Below are 15,031 nucleotides of genomic sequence, written 5' to 3' on the forward strand. Positions count from 1 at the left end.
AGTAACTATTATAAACCATAGATTGTTTCCTACAATGTGTATAAAATGTAACAGCTTAACAGGAACTTATGAGGATTTACAACAATTTCATTCCTCACACTTCAATGAATAGCTAAAATAATAAAAAGTTGTATGTTTTTACTTCAACTACTTGTGTTTCAACATAATTAGTGTGATATTTCTAAACATACGGGATATAATTCCTGGAATTTCTAAGCAGTATGAATCCTGTCTTAAGTAGCATCTGTTTCTTCTTCAAACACTGCTCATCACCAATGGCTTTTAAAAAGTCAAAAATTACCAAATGTGACAGAGAGATTAATTTTTACCTTGATTTTATAAGAAAAACTCTTTAACAATGAAATGTGACTACATTCTGAATGGATGTTTATGAAATGAATGCTTTATTGACTTCATATTTTGTGATGGATTTACCATCATATATTTGTTTTGATATCAATGTTTGTTTAAGTCAAATTTATATTGAGAAATGTATATAATTTGTCCTATTAAATTTCTATTTTGATATTCCTGCCTATTCAATAAAATTATAGAACATTCTCAAGTGTAACAATACATGTGCAAAGGTAAATAATGATGAATCATCTATATTGTTGTGTAAGTTCAAATTCTGAGAAACTCTTTAACACCCATAAGTATAACGAACACAGCATGCTGAAAGACAGTATATACTATAGGTCTGCTATAAACCTCAGATGCTATAACTGTTATTGTTATAATGCTTATTAATTATTAATTAAAGATTTTGAATATTGCAAACCATTTAATTTCACTGGATTCACACTGAACATTAGTACTTTTATGAAAACATTATATAACTTCAGCAGTGGATAACTCAACACACAGCCAGTGAAGAACACAGAGTTAACTAGGTCCCTGTTACGTGAATCGTACCTACATCAACTCAAACTTAAGTTATTCATTGTGAGCCCTCGATAAGATATTAAGGAAGTTCCAGACCAGATAGTAGACTCAATATTACTTGCAAGTTTGTGAAACTTTTGTATATAAATCATTATTTAAAATAATTGTTATTGTAAATTGTGTAACTGTTTGTACATTAAAATATAGTTGTATTAAAAAAAAAACTGTATACATCAATTTTGGATACATATTGACATGTATTTAGGGTGTGTGTGAGTGTTTTCTTATAGCAAAGCCACATCGAGCTATCTGGTGAGTCCACCAAAGGGAATTGAACTTCTGATTTTAGCATTACAAATCTGCAGAATTACCACATGAGTGTGGGACGACATTTATTTAACTCAGTTTCAGGCTAAGCAAAATTATAGTTTGTTATGTCATAAATTGGAGGCATGTCAGGGAAAAATTGTAATATGTAACTTGATAAATTGGGGGCTCATGTCCAAGATCTAAAACAGAGACAAAATGTGATCTTATATAAAACTGAAATCATAATTCAATTTATATTTATCAGTGCTAACAACATTTGATTATGTCTAATTATCAACATTTTCTTGAATCCCCCCTCATGTGATAAATTAGAAAGATATAATAAAAATGAATAGCTCAAAATTGTCAAAGTTTTTGAACTAGAAGTTAAAAATTAATGAGAAAAGATGAACTAAAAATGTATTATTGAAATACAAAACAATGATGATTTCTTGCCTAAGGAAGTATTAAAGGAATATTCTAGCATCCCTACTGATCAATCAGAGTTGAGTGACAAAGATAAGTTAGAGATTCAGCTAAAACTCTAGCAAATCAAGCTTAAACAAGTTTGTATTGAAGCCCAAAAAGAGAAAGAACAAGCTCAAAATGAAGCTGAAATGGAAAATAAATGTCTCAAAAGTAAAAAGCTTGCATTGAACCCAAAAACGAAATTAAGCTGAATGAAATGGAAATTAGACTCAACTCCAATCAACCAAGGCAAAATGACAACTTTGAACTTAACCAATATGTTAAAGTACTACAATTCAATGAAAATGTAGTTGATAAATACTTATAACATTTTCAGAAGGTTACCCAAACTGTAAAATGGTCCACCAAAAATAATTATTATTATTATTACAAAGTGTTTTAACTGGTAAAGCACAAAAAGCTTATGCCACTTTCTGTCTTGAAGATTATACGAATTATAATAAGGTTAAAGCAGCTATTCTCAAAGCATACATATTAGTACTGGGGACTTATCACCAAAAGTTTCAAGGTTATAGCAAGCAAGAGAATCAAATTCATATGGAATTTGCCACATACAAGAGGTTTATTTCTACTGATGGTGTGATTCTATGCATGTTGGCAACAGTTTTGACATGCTAAGACAATTATGTTTAACTAGGGAATTTAAACATTGTGCATTTGATGATCTCAAAACTTACTTGGATAAAAAGAAAGTTGAAACACTACAAGAAGCAGTGGCTCTTTTCCATGATTGTACTGTAATACATAAAACCACTTTTCATACAAAGAAATTTCTACCATCTTAGCAAAAACCTGCATCTGTTCAATCCACTAAAGTTGGGGATTCTTATAAAAAATAAAGGCTCTTTTAGTTTAAACTTTTCTGAAGTAGGGATAAAACTTCATCAAAACCATCAAGGTTTTTGTAAAAAACCTGGTTATGTTAAGTCTAACTGTTGGTGTTTGAAAAAGAAGGGGAGGCATCAATCAGAAATTTAGACATTTTGTGTCTATTGATTCTGTGTCTTTGACATGTGACACTGCTAATCCCATATCTATTCATATTCTACATGATACTGGAGTGACTCAATCATTGTCGTCAGAAGGTATCTTGCTTTTGGATTTAAGTTCTGCCACTGGTGAGCCTATTATTGCTCAGAGTATTGAAGGTGGCTTTGTTAATATTCCTCTTCATAACATTTATCTGGCATCTGACCTAGTTTCAGGACCAGATGTGATTGGAGTAAGACCTACTCTACGAATTAAGGGTGTATCACTATTGTTGGGAAATGATTTAGCTGGGTGAAAAGTTGTTGCCAAACCCAAAATGGTTTGCAAGTTGACAACTTTTTCAACTAAGGATGCTGTTGTTGTTGAGGTGAATACTAATGTATTTCCCTCGTGTGCTGTGACTCAAGCTCAGAGTACTGATATTTATCCTTGAGATAAAGCATGCATTTGTATGTTTGAGTGTTTTGTTATATTGCCTTCATACATGTTATATGTCTTCACAATTTTGTTACGTTATAATTACACCATTATTGTCAGCCAAGCAAGTAAGAATACCTGACGAAGAATACCTATAAATAGATTCACTCTAAGGTTAGTGTGGTCATAACTACGTGGGATTCCTTACAATAGACACTGGAGGCTTTGGAATTTGAATTAGGGACTCCCCATGTACCTGCTGGTTGAATGAGGTATTGATTTGTTTATCTTTTGGAAACTTTCAAGGATTGTCTCGATTTTGATAACAATAGAGTTGGAATGTATAAGATATTTAGTACAGGTATTAATTAATTGTTTCTATCTTGTCATGATCCCATGTTGAATTCATATGTCTGTTAAGCTGTAATTTTGTGCTCGTACCAGTAACAATATAGCTTTTGTGTACAATTGTCTTCTATGGCCTGTAATTCGAATATGTCTGTGTATTTGCTTATATAAACTTTGGCAATGTCACTAAACTTGTTAATTCTTGATTGTTACAGTTTCACAGTGTGGATGGTATGAATGTAGTTTGTCACATTAAATTCCATTTAAACATCAGTGTGGGTTGATATGGGGCGACATTGTTGTGTTTATTTGATTTGCAGTGTTCAAAAACGTGTGAAGGTGTTTCTTTGTGTTCTTTTAATCTAGTTTCCATCTTTCTGCTTGTTTATCCAATATTGAAGTTGTGGCAGTTGTTGCATTGTATTTTATAAATTATGTTGGTGTTGTGTTTGTTAGTGTAGTTTTTATATAGTATGTACTTCAGTTCTAAACCTGGTTTTCGAATAAATTTGGTGTTTACTGGAATGTTGTGTTTTAAGTTTTTTCCAAATGTTGGTTACTTTTTTGCTGATGTTGGGAACATATAGTATGCAGCAATATAAGGTTTGTAGTTTGTTGTATCTTGGGATTTATTGTTTTCTGTTGGTCTAGGTGTGCGCATGTAATTGGTTGCTGGGTGTGTGTATCAATGGGTTGGGGTCTTGGATATAAAGTTCTATAGAACATCCTGAGCAACCAATTAGCAACCTTTATAGAATTCACTACCACCAAAACTAACTTTATGTTCAATTTTCAAAACTACCTACAGATAAATGGCTTAAGTATGGGGAATCCCATGTCACCAGTTCCAGCCAACATTTTTATGACACAGGCTGAATCACAAGCTGTCAATTCAGCCTTACACCCACTGCTATACTAGTGCAGGTATGATGATGATACAATTGCTGGATTCACATCTACAGAACACACACTTAAGTTTTTTTCAGTCATGTTAACTCAATACACCCCAACATTAAGTTTACCTGTGAACAGGAAAAAACTAACCAAGTAGCATTTCTTAACCTCAAAATCACTAGAACTGATACACAATTCAAAACAGAAATTCACAGAAAAATCACCCATACTGGATTATACATTCCCTGGGACTCAGCACAAGAAACAAAACAAACACTCAACATATTAAGAAACCAAATAAACACAGCTATAAATTTATGTTCATACAATAAAATTAACATTGAAGTCAAAAAAATAAAACAACACTTCATCAACATCAACAAATTTCTTCAAAAAAACATGGAAAAACTATATGCACACACCTAGACCAACAACAAACAAACAATAAATCCCAAGATACAACAAGCTGCAAAACCTTATATTGCTGCATACCATATGTTCCCAACATCAGCACAAAAATAACCAACATTTGGAAAAAACCTTATAACAAAACACAACATTCCAGTAAACAAATTTATTCAAAAAACAGGTACAAAACTAAAGCCCATACTATGTAAAAACTACACTGACAAACACAACACCAATATCATTTATAAAATACAATGCAACAGCTGCCACCACTTCTCTATTGGTGAAACAAGCATAAAAATGAAACCAGATTCAAAGAACAAAAAAAAAAACAACACCTTCACACATTTTTAAACACTGCAAATCAAATAAACACAACATAACCATAGAAAACTCCCAGATACTAAGTAAGAAAACAAATATAAACAAACATAAAATCAAAGAAGCCCTACTTATACAGCAACTAAAACCAAAATTAAACCAATATAAAGGAACACCTTTATACCAATACTAATTAATAACCTAACATCCACCTGCAACACCCCCTACAATCTGGTACCCGTTTATACTCTGATCCCTAAGATGTGTCTGTCAACGGTCACAATCAAACTCTATCTTTCTTAACCTGAAGATGACCTAGGAAGGTTGAAACGTTGTTCTCTCCTTATCAATAAAAGTGTTAATACCCACACTAGCTGTTCTGAGATAAATTTTTATTTCAGTGGGTTTCTCATCATCAAGTGTTGAACACCCTTTTGTTATTTTTCTAAAAAGATTAATTGTCCCCAAATTATTCTACTGTGGAAAAAGAAACAATGGCTTTAGTGTTAGCTTTAAAACACTTCAATGTTTATGTATCTGCATTACAACAATCTATCATATTTTACACAGATCATAGCTCATTGGGTGTTTTTGAATTGAATGAAGGGCACAAACACGAGAATGTTAAATTGGAGTTTATCGTTACAAAAGTATGATATTCCACATAAAAAGGATAAATAACATTTGTGATCATGCATTTTAAAATACCATATAATTTTGTGATCATAAGGTTATTTGTGCTGGTTTTTGTTATACACTGTCACGATTATTGAACGTGTATAATGCTTTGATAATGTATTATATTTAATGTATTGTTATCAATGTGTATATATATAATATCTTGGTTAAAAATTGTCTAAAGCCAATTTTTAGACCTCTAGGAAGGGAAGTGTGATGGATTTACTGTTATACATCAATTTTAATGTTGATGTTTGTTTAAATTAAATTTATATTTAGAAATGTACAAGCTTATACTGATAAATTTGTACTGCAAAAATTACAGCTTATTGATTAAAATTGTACAAAATTCTTGAGTGTAACAATCAACAATTATGTTGGTGTATCATCTATATTGTGCATAAGATGAAATTTCAAGAAACTGTCCTCACACCTATAAATGTAACAAACACAATACACTGAAAAACAGTATATATTATTGGTTTGCTCTAGTTGGTGTGCTATCAACCTCAGAAGCTGTAACTGCAATTGCTGTAACTGTTATTAATTGGAAACTTCAGATATGTGACTAGGAACATTTAAAGATTTCTAACATTACAAATAATTTAACTTCAACAGTTTCACATTGGACATTAGTATTCTTTACAAAAAGCACCATGAAAGTTCAGCGATGGATAACTCAGCACATGGACAGCAAGCAACACAGAGATAGCTAGCTCCCTGTTCAGTGAATTGTATCTATATCAATTTAAAATTAATTCACTCATTGTGAACCCTTGATAAGATGTTAAGAAAGTTCTAGACCAGATAGAAAACTCAATATTGTTTACATGTTTGTAAACTTTTTGTACATACATCTGCATTTGTAATAATTATTGTAAATTGTGCCATTATTTGTATATAAAATTTATTTGCATTAAAAACTCTGTATATCAACCTCATTGGCAAGTATTATAAATTGGATAAATATTGACATTTTTAAAATTCTAAATCTACATTATCATTTAACTTGGTTTTAAACTATTCAAAATTATGATGTGTAATAAATTATTGGCTCATTTAGGATAAAATTTAATATGTAACAATCTTTAGATGTCAAAAATTAATTTTTGTTTCCCTTATACACACATGAAGTTGTGCTGTACCTACTCTGAGTATAGAATTTCAATGTTTAGCATATAAATCCTCAAGTTTACTGCTGAGCCACTCAGAGGCAAAACATTAATGCAATGTGGACATAAGGTCTAAGGATAAACTCAATAACTGATAAAAAGAATATAAAAATACACACTTAAGCTTAACAGTTTAATGCCATTTTACTATGTAGCACCAGCAAGGCAGAAAATAATGCCTATTCAGTGAGCTTAATAGAAAATATCTTCAAAATATATTTATTTCTAATAATGATTTCCTACAGTTTTGTATGATGCTTAATGGAGAATATGATCAACTGTATATACAATGAAAAAATTATGATTTGTTTTTATTAGAAAATGTTCTGCTTTTTAAAGTACTGTATCACAATTCCTTTAACTAGTATAAAACTTTTACACCTGTTATTTTTTTGTCACAAAGAGATTTTTTTATGACGATAGACTTAATTACCATTGCATTTCTTTGCAAAATGTGTTTATGTCTTTGCACATTGTGTAAAAAGGCAAATACACATTCTGTACATAAGTCAGATTGAGAGTTAAAAGATATAGCACAGCTCATTACAAACTCTGTTAATATGGTTTAGAAATTCTAAAGAAATAAAATTTCTTTTCCATACTTCATATTCACATTTATATAAACTTTATACTCACAAAAAGTATAGGTAAAAAGAAAACAGTACTCAAGCAATCTGAATGCAGTTAAATAAACAACTTTATATAAGCTTAAGTACACAATTAAGAAATGGTAGAAAGATATCATAATGCTTGTTACCTTTAACTGTTTTTTGACAGTAGTTACTTGAGCTGCTGAGATACAATCGACATCCATATCCATTAAGCTTCTCAAAAAGTTGGCTTCAGACATCATACCCTTAGCTGACTTCCATGATACCTCCTTTATTCCCCGCAGAATAACGATACACTCTGACACAATCTGAACTGGTTTTGGAGGAGTTGCAAAGGATCTAATGGAGTAAGACTTTTAATGATATTCATGCTATCCACCTTTTAACCAATTTTTAACCATTCTTTAACCAAAAAAACTTTACCTTTTGTGTTAAGAAAATTCAGTAATGAAACAAAAAAATTAGGAAGAACAATTTCCAACATTGAATAAAATCCTAAATTAATGAAGATATATTTGAGATCTAATACCTACAAAAATTGAATCTTCTACATAAATAGCTCAAGCTAAACATTTGTCTATTTAGAAATGCAGAAATATGCCAGCAAGAGTAATCTTTACAATTTTCTATAAAAGTATTCTTACATTATAATCAGAAGAAAAACATGAAGTTTGTAAGTCAGGCATACTGGAGTATAAATTAATTTCTCTTGTGGGAGTTTGAAGGAAGTATTATGAGAGCTTTCCATGTAAAAGATACATTACATGGTGAAGAGAAAAGTGTCAAAAATATGTTCTCATTTGTTTATTTGTTGTTACGTACAAAACTCCACACTGGATTGTATGTATTGTGAAATTCATGGGTAGAATTCAGACTTACTACTGAGCTACTGGGGGGCAAATGCTTTCTACAGACCATCAGTCTCATTGGATTTTAATAAATACAAATAAGAAGAAAAAAATTAAGGTAAAGAATGTTGAAAGGATAAGATTTTGCTATTGAAACTTCATGCTGTACTTGTGAAAGCATCAAATGAAGTACTGATCTAAAGGTAAGCCTATATTTCAAAACCAAAGAAAGAAACTCCTAGTAAAGTAAATGTGACTGATAAGAGCTCCAGAGAAAAGTTGCATTTCTGATCAACCTGATAAAGGAAGGCATCACTATCATTAACTTCAGCCCTTCTACAACCAGATAATGAAAGATGTTGACAGTCAACTCACAAGGTCAAATAAAGTATTTGTTGTTGTTTTTCAGAGCAAATCCACATTGGGCTATCTGCTCTGTTCACCGAGTAGAAAAGAACCCCAACAGAAGACCAAGTATATTCTATACTACAGTTCAGAGATAAGATACTAAGTAAGAAATCACCATGTCACACAACATTTGATAAAGAAAAAAAGACAGTTGGTAAAGAAAAGTAAATATCAGATTGTGATAAAAAAAACAAATAAAATTAGAGAAAATATCAAAAGCTACAAAAAGAACCCACACAAACTAATTTTACTCTAAAAAATAAGAAAAAGGCTTGAGACACTACACACTAGTATCTACAAGACAATTTAAATCCAGAAAAGTTAGATTGGCAGTGCGTCTTACGAACAGTGACCTCTAAGAATGTAGAAGGGACAGAAATTGCTGGCTGAGTATCATGTTAAGGATAAGTCCAGCAAGTTAAAAGAAACATCAGTGGAAGAATGTGATGTAAAAGGTGATCCTAAACCTAGTACATTTCACATAAAGAGAAACACCTACTTGGAAACACCCTGTCTGAATTTCAGTAGAATCCAAATATTGTTATACAAGTAAGCATGAAATAACTTTATAGACCAGTTACAGATTATCAAGAAACAAGTTTATAGACTTGCAATTCGAAACTCTACCAACCCTTAGAAAATATAATTCAGAGGTATTACTTCAATAATTAATATTCATATTATTTGTGTTCCACATACCAAAAATTGACTTTGTTGATAAATTGTACAATTTGTGTTACATACGTTTGAAGTCACAAATTTTAATGTTGATAATATATGTGTTATGTCATACCTTAACCTTTTTAAATTTAGTAAATGAGAAACAAAATGTATTTTACCGTATCTCAGTGACGTCAGACTTGTCAAGATCCTCCAAAGCTACTCTTGCTGCCTCAAGTACGGGTAAGGCTTCTGCTAAAGCTGTCTCAGCTTCTTGCTAAAACACAGAAATGTAGAGAATAGCAGTAGTAGATGTTTTACAAACTTTGTGATGCTTTTTATACAACCTATCTTTCCTTATTCTCTATAGACTTTACTCATTAAATATATTACCTAAAACATACATGGCTACAAACAATCAACAATACATTTTAAAGTTATCTACCTGACTAATTGTCAAAATGCAAACTTATTTGCTCATGCTTATTAGTAAATTATTTTTACTACCAACCAAATGTTAGTAGCCATAAAATAGTTAGAATTAGATTTATCACAAACAAATAACACATACACATGCTCTCTCTTTCCCCTATATATAATGAATGTAAACATACAGGGTGTTTCAAAGATCCATACTTATAGACAGAATTCATTATTAATCTTTATTTAACAATTGTTTAATTTTCATACATATTTTTTATACACACTTTCTTGTAACCTGTAAAATGGCTCATTATTTGCAGTTTCATTTATCTGAAAAATAAATAAACAAATATCAATTATAAATAACATAATTGTAAGAAATATGAATGTTAAAGACACTCTGTATATTCAGGAATATACTTACCTGGTTAATATAAAATTTTAATTAGATGTGACCTTAGAATAAGATGGTAAAACATAATATAATACATACTAGCCACATGATTGTAAAATTAAAATGGTTTTGTGGACAGTAATTTAATGTTTCCCTTATATTTTTCAAATTTTAAGAAACTTATATTTTTTTCTTTATTTTTAATTTTTATTGATATGAAAAGTAAAATACTGTTGTTCCACCTTTAAAGTATAACAATATATAACATTAAAAAATTCACATACAGTTTTACTCATAATGTTATCCCTGTTTTTCCTTAAAATATTTATAAAATAATAACTTTCTCATGAAACAGCAAATTAAAAAAAAAATTATCTGAAGGATTTACCTTCTCAGCTTGAATTAGAACACTCTGTTCTTCGATGTCTTTACTCTTGGCGAGAGCATACTGTTGTTTGTCCTGGGCCCGTTTTGTACCCACAGAAATCTCTTTTAGCAATTTTTCACAAGCAACAGTTTTTTCTTGTACAGCCACTTGCTGGACATCCAGTCTCTCACGCAAAGCACTGATTTGGGTTCTTGCTTCCTGAATCTTGTTTAGACCTCCCATAAGTCGCTCACACTATGTAACAAGATCATTGTGTAATACAGCTGTTATGAAATTTACAATATAAGTTAAAGTCACAGACTTACAGGTTAGTTTTCAGAATTTTCTTTTTTCTTTTCATTTTATACTACTGTAAAAAATAAACATCTAATGAGTATCAGCCACTTTAGTTTGACTGCAGGGTGATTAAGTACAGTATACTATTGAAAAAAAGAATAAAATCTGTTAGTTTTCTTTCTCAATTGCACTTTTCTTTAAGTATGATATTGTTTTAATTGATTTAGTTAAAATAAGTTAACAAACACCTAACATAACCATTACTTTTTAAGGACAAACAAAAAGAACACCTTAAGCACTCAATGATACATTAAAATATTAACAAAACAAAAAATAATATCAATTACTTAACAACTAATTAATAACAAATATGAGAAATATAAACTAAAAAATATATAAAATAAGTAAAAACAAGACAAAAATTAAAAACTCCTAATTATGAATTTTTAGTCCTTTTTTCAGAAAAAATACTATAAATGCTACATTCTTCTATTGTACCTGACTTGTTATGATAGCATCTTTTTCTGTTAGGAGGTTTAAGTAACTGTTGATGAAATCCAAGTAGTTTTTAGGTGTAACATAGTTTTGACGACGAAGTTTCTCAAGAAACTGGACACTGTATTCTTTTACAGACTGATGTACCATCACTGCATGGTTAATCACAGCTTCTCTATGTTCTTCTGGAATTTGTTGGTTCTATGGATAAAGAGAGAATCTTTCAAAAGATTATTCCACTTTTAGTTTACTTGGTTAATTGTACAGACTGTTATGAAACAAAACATTCCTTAAATGAAAAAAACAAGCATACGTGTGGTAATAAATATGAATAATATTTTCAACTTAGTTATTTCATTATGTACTTTATCCTTGAGAATAAAAGTAGAATCAAATCACAAAAAAGTCTAGAAAATTATGGTTGGAAGCCACACAAATGATTCTATAAAAACTTATTTGGATAAACCTTGCACCCACCAAGTATCCATAAAACTGTATGCTATTACTCTTAATATGGTAAGTATATCTTAACAAAATTAAAAATACATTTATTTTTACCCTACAGTTTTCAGATATCATTTGCATAAACTCTAAAACCTCCCAAGTGTGAATATTAATTTTTTTTCCATTAAATCTTTTTATTTTATCAGCCTTGTAAACACAAAGTAACAAAGAAAAACAAAACATAAATAATTCTCTTTTTTCCCAAAATGACTACATATTGTAAAAGACAATTACACATTATTTATTTTGCAGCCAAAGCTTTCTTTCTTCACAACTGAAATTAGAGCCTATCAGAATATGGCAATAACTGCTGGACAGGTTTGTGTTAAAAAAAACAAAAAACATCTTCCAGTATGCTTGTGCTAAATTACACAACAACTACACTCATTATGCTTGTTGCTATTATTATAATTGAATATAACTATTTTGTTGTTATAAAATTTAATGATTAAAAAAGTTTACTAAAATAATGTAATAAGTTTCTAATTTTTATATTTTAGTTACTTTTATAACAATGAAGAAAATTATACATAAATAACCAAGAAACTGTGTGCTCATGTCTGAAACCTTGTCTTTTTTGTGCTTATTAAAAAGAAGCCAACATCAAAGATTAGCCCTAATTCTTAGTAATGATAATGTAATGTTAAAATGTTTTGTTAATTCCAAATGTAATTTAGAATAAAAAATACTGCCTTGCACACAAGATAGAATGTCCTAAAACTAATGTAATTTATCTGGCTTTCTGACTAATCTACAAATAGCTTAAATAATTTCATACCGGGTCTAGAAGAGCTTTAACAGTAGCAAACAGTAACAAAAAAAAAACAACTAAAATGTTCAAACATAATTATTCTAAGGGCTTGAAATGCTGCAGCTATTAGCAAATTGAAATATTTGCTTTACATTGATTACAAATAAACCAATAGTAAATGTCAGAGACAATTCATGACAACTTTTGAAAGTGGGATGTTTACAAGGGGGTACAATATGCAGCCTTCACCTTATTACTTATATTTCCATAAAATAAAAACTTTTTCTTACTGTAATTTGATATTTTTGCTTGGGGATATATACAGTATAAATATGAAATTCCACAGAATGTAAGGAGGTCATATATGGGTAGAAGAAAAACAAAAATGACCAAAAAGGTGTTATATGGTAAAGATATGTGAAGACTAAAAATTATATTTATTTTTATTAAGTACAAAACAACACTAAGGGTTACTTGAGTTCACCCACCATGGGTATCGAAACCCAATTTTTAGTGACATAAGTCCAGAGACATATGGACTAAAACTAACCACATATTTCATTTTAAAATTAAAACATATAATATCAAAACTTTAATTATAAATTGCATTGTGATGCCAAATTTATTGGCACTTTTGAAGCAAGGTTGCTTCATTAAACTTTAAATGTACATCTGGATATGGATATGATTTATGCACTTTAATCCTATATGACTTTAGAAGGTTAATTAATACAATTGATTCCTATAGCAAATGTAGACATTATCTCAAAACCTGGCTCATTAAAAACACAAACATATTTGTCATGAATCTTCTGTTTCATAAAAAAACATTAATTAATTTCTAAAAGCATTACAAAAAGGAATAAGTTATTCTAACATACTGTATCTATCTATCTCTCCCTATATGAAGCACAGAAAAAAAAAATCTGTGTATCTGTCTGCTTGTCCATTATCTAAATACTCTTAGGTTGCTTTTTCAATCTCAACCAAACTTTGTGGGATGATAGTTTGGAACAAGGGAAATGTTAATGGTGATTTTCCATCCCTCCACTACCCATTATTGCTGTTGTTGAGCATTTATTAACTACATTTAAAGATAGCACCATGTCCTTATACCAAAAAATTATTAAATTTTCTATGAAACAATATACAGCATGGGAGAAGGGCACACAAACAGCTTATATATTTGAGAATGCATAAGCACTCTCCATAAAGGAATGCAATGAAAAAAATGATTGCTGTTATTGCAGCAATACATAAACTCAGCTGAAGTTTCTATTTCAAAAGCCACCATGAGGCTGATATGAAGAATGGTTTTTTGGAGTTATACCCACATCCTACTTTGATCTGTGACTTTTTAACTTCTGTGGCCAATGACAATTAATTAATTAATTGAGTGAAATACTATGAAACAATATTAAAAGGTGGATGTTGAAAACAAGTAACAGAAAGCATCCTAACTGCCACTACTTTAGTTACTACCTCTTCCAACAAAGTCAGTCTGACCATTGCACAGTGTGTACCCTGTTTTAAGTACATACCTATTGAGTTATTAATGCTTGTACTAAACCTTTGGTTAGATAATAATGAATACTGTAATAATTTATATTATAAATAATTTGTGTGAAAGTTAGTATTTTGTGATATTTATCAGAGCATCCACTCCCAAATTGTTTTAAAGTTTATAACTTGAACAAAGGGCACTTATCTCAGCTTGTCTTTTATAAAACAGCTTTATCTTTGTAATAATAATCAGATACCTGCCTGCACATTATAATCCAAAAACCATAATACTGTTATTGGTCACCTTTTCTGTTCCAATGACAAATTTTACTTAGAAAAATATTCTTTTACTCAATATTTACATATTCTGGCTATGTACTTAGTAACCACACAACTGAATCTGTTCCAGGAATGTATGTAATTATTTTAAATATCTGAATGTTAAATATTTTAAAAACTTTGTAATTTTTTTATTCTAAAAAGATGAAAATCTCAGAAACTAGTATTGTATTGTGACAGCAAATGAACTTTACAGGTTGCATTAATATAAATTAAAGCCATAAGAAATGAGTAGTTTAAAAATCACTATTGCTCACAAGCAGTTTGTAAAAAACTAGGATTCAGCCAACCAACATCAAACCTATTTTGTAATTTTAACTATTACAACACAGTTTACCACAAAATTTTTAAGAATAATTTATTCTTCTCACTCTATTTTGGTATTATGCTCATATTGTTTGTTGTTTAGCACAAGTTTACATAATTAGCTCTCTGTAACTCATTTCACCATGAATCCTTGAGACTTACCACTGAACTACCAGTGGGGTCATGTTAACATTATCAACATATAATACAACAA

The 15,031-nt window shown here is 30.1% G+C and overlaps 1 protein-coding gene across 9 annotated transcripts in view; it reads right to left on the reverse strand.

Annotated features, from left to right (window-relative positions):
- The window catches only part of Dhc98D (Dynein heavy chain at 89D), a 157,299-nt gene that overhangs the window by 32,808 nt on the left and 109,460 nt on the right, over window positions 1-15,031 (reverse strand). For all 9 annotated transcript variants that reach the window (XR_013029508.1, XR_013029509.1, XR_013029510.1 and 6 more), the window contains 4 exons: window positions 11,418-11,615; window positions 10,644-10,877; window positions 9,618-9,715; window positions 7,669-7,861 (listed from right to left, as the gene is read on the reverse strand). Coding sequence is in view for 6 of the 9 variants with exons in the window: in XM_076507016.1 (XP_076363131.1) it covers window positions 7,669-7,861; window positions 9,618-9,715; window positions 10,644-10,877; window positions 11,418-11,615 (723 nt within the window). In the remaining 3 variants the exon portion in view is untranslated. The remainder of the gene's footprint in view (window positions 1-7,668; window positions 7,862-9,617; window positions 9,716-10,643; window positions 10,878-11,417; window positions 11,616-15,031) is intronic.

Source organism: Tachypleus tridentatus, chromosome 6 (assembly GCF_004210375.1).
Source record: "Tachypleus tridentatus isolate NWPU-2018 chromosome 6, ASM421037v1, whole genome shotgun sequence".
NCBI classification, from domain to species: Eukaryota; Metazoa; Arthropoda; class Merostomata; order Xiphosura; family Limulidae; genus Tachypleus; species Tachypleus tridentatus.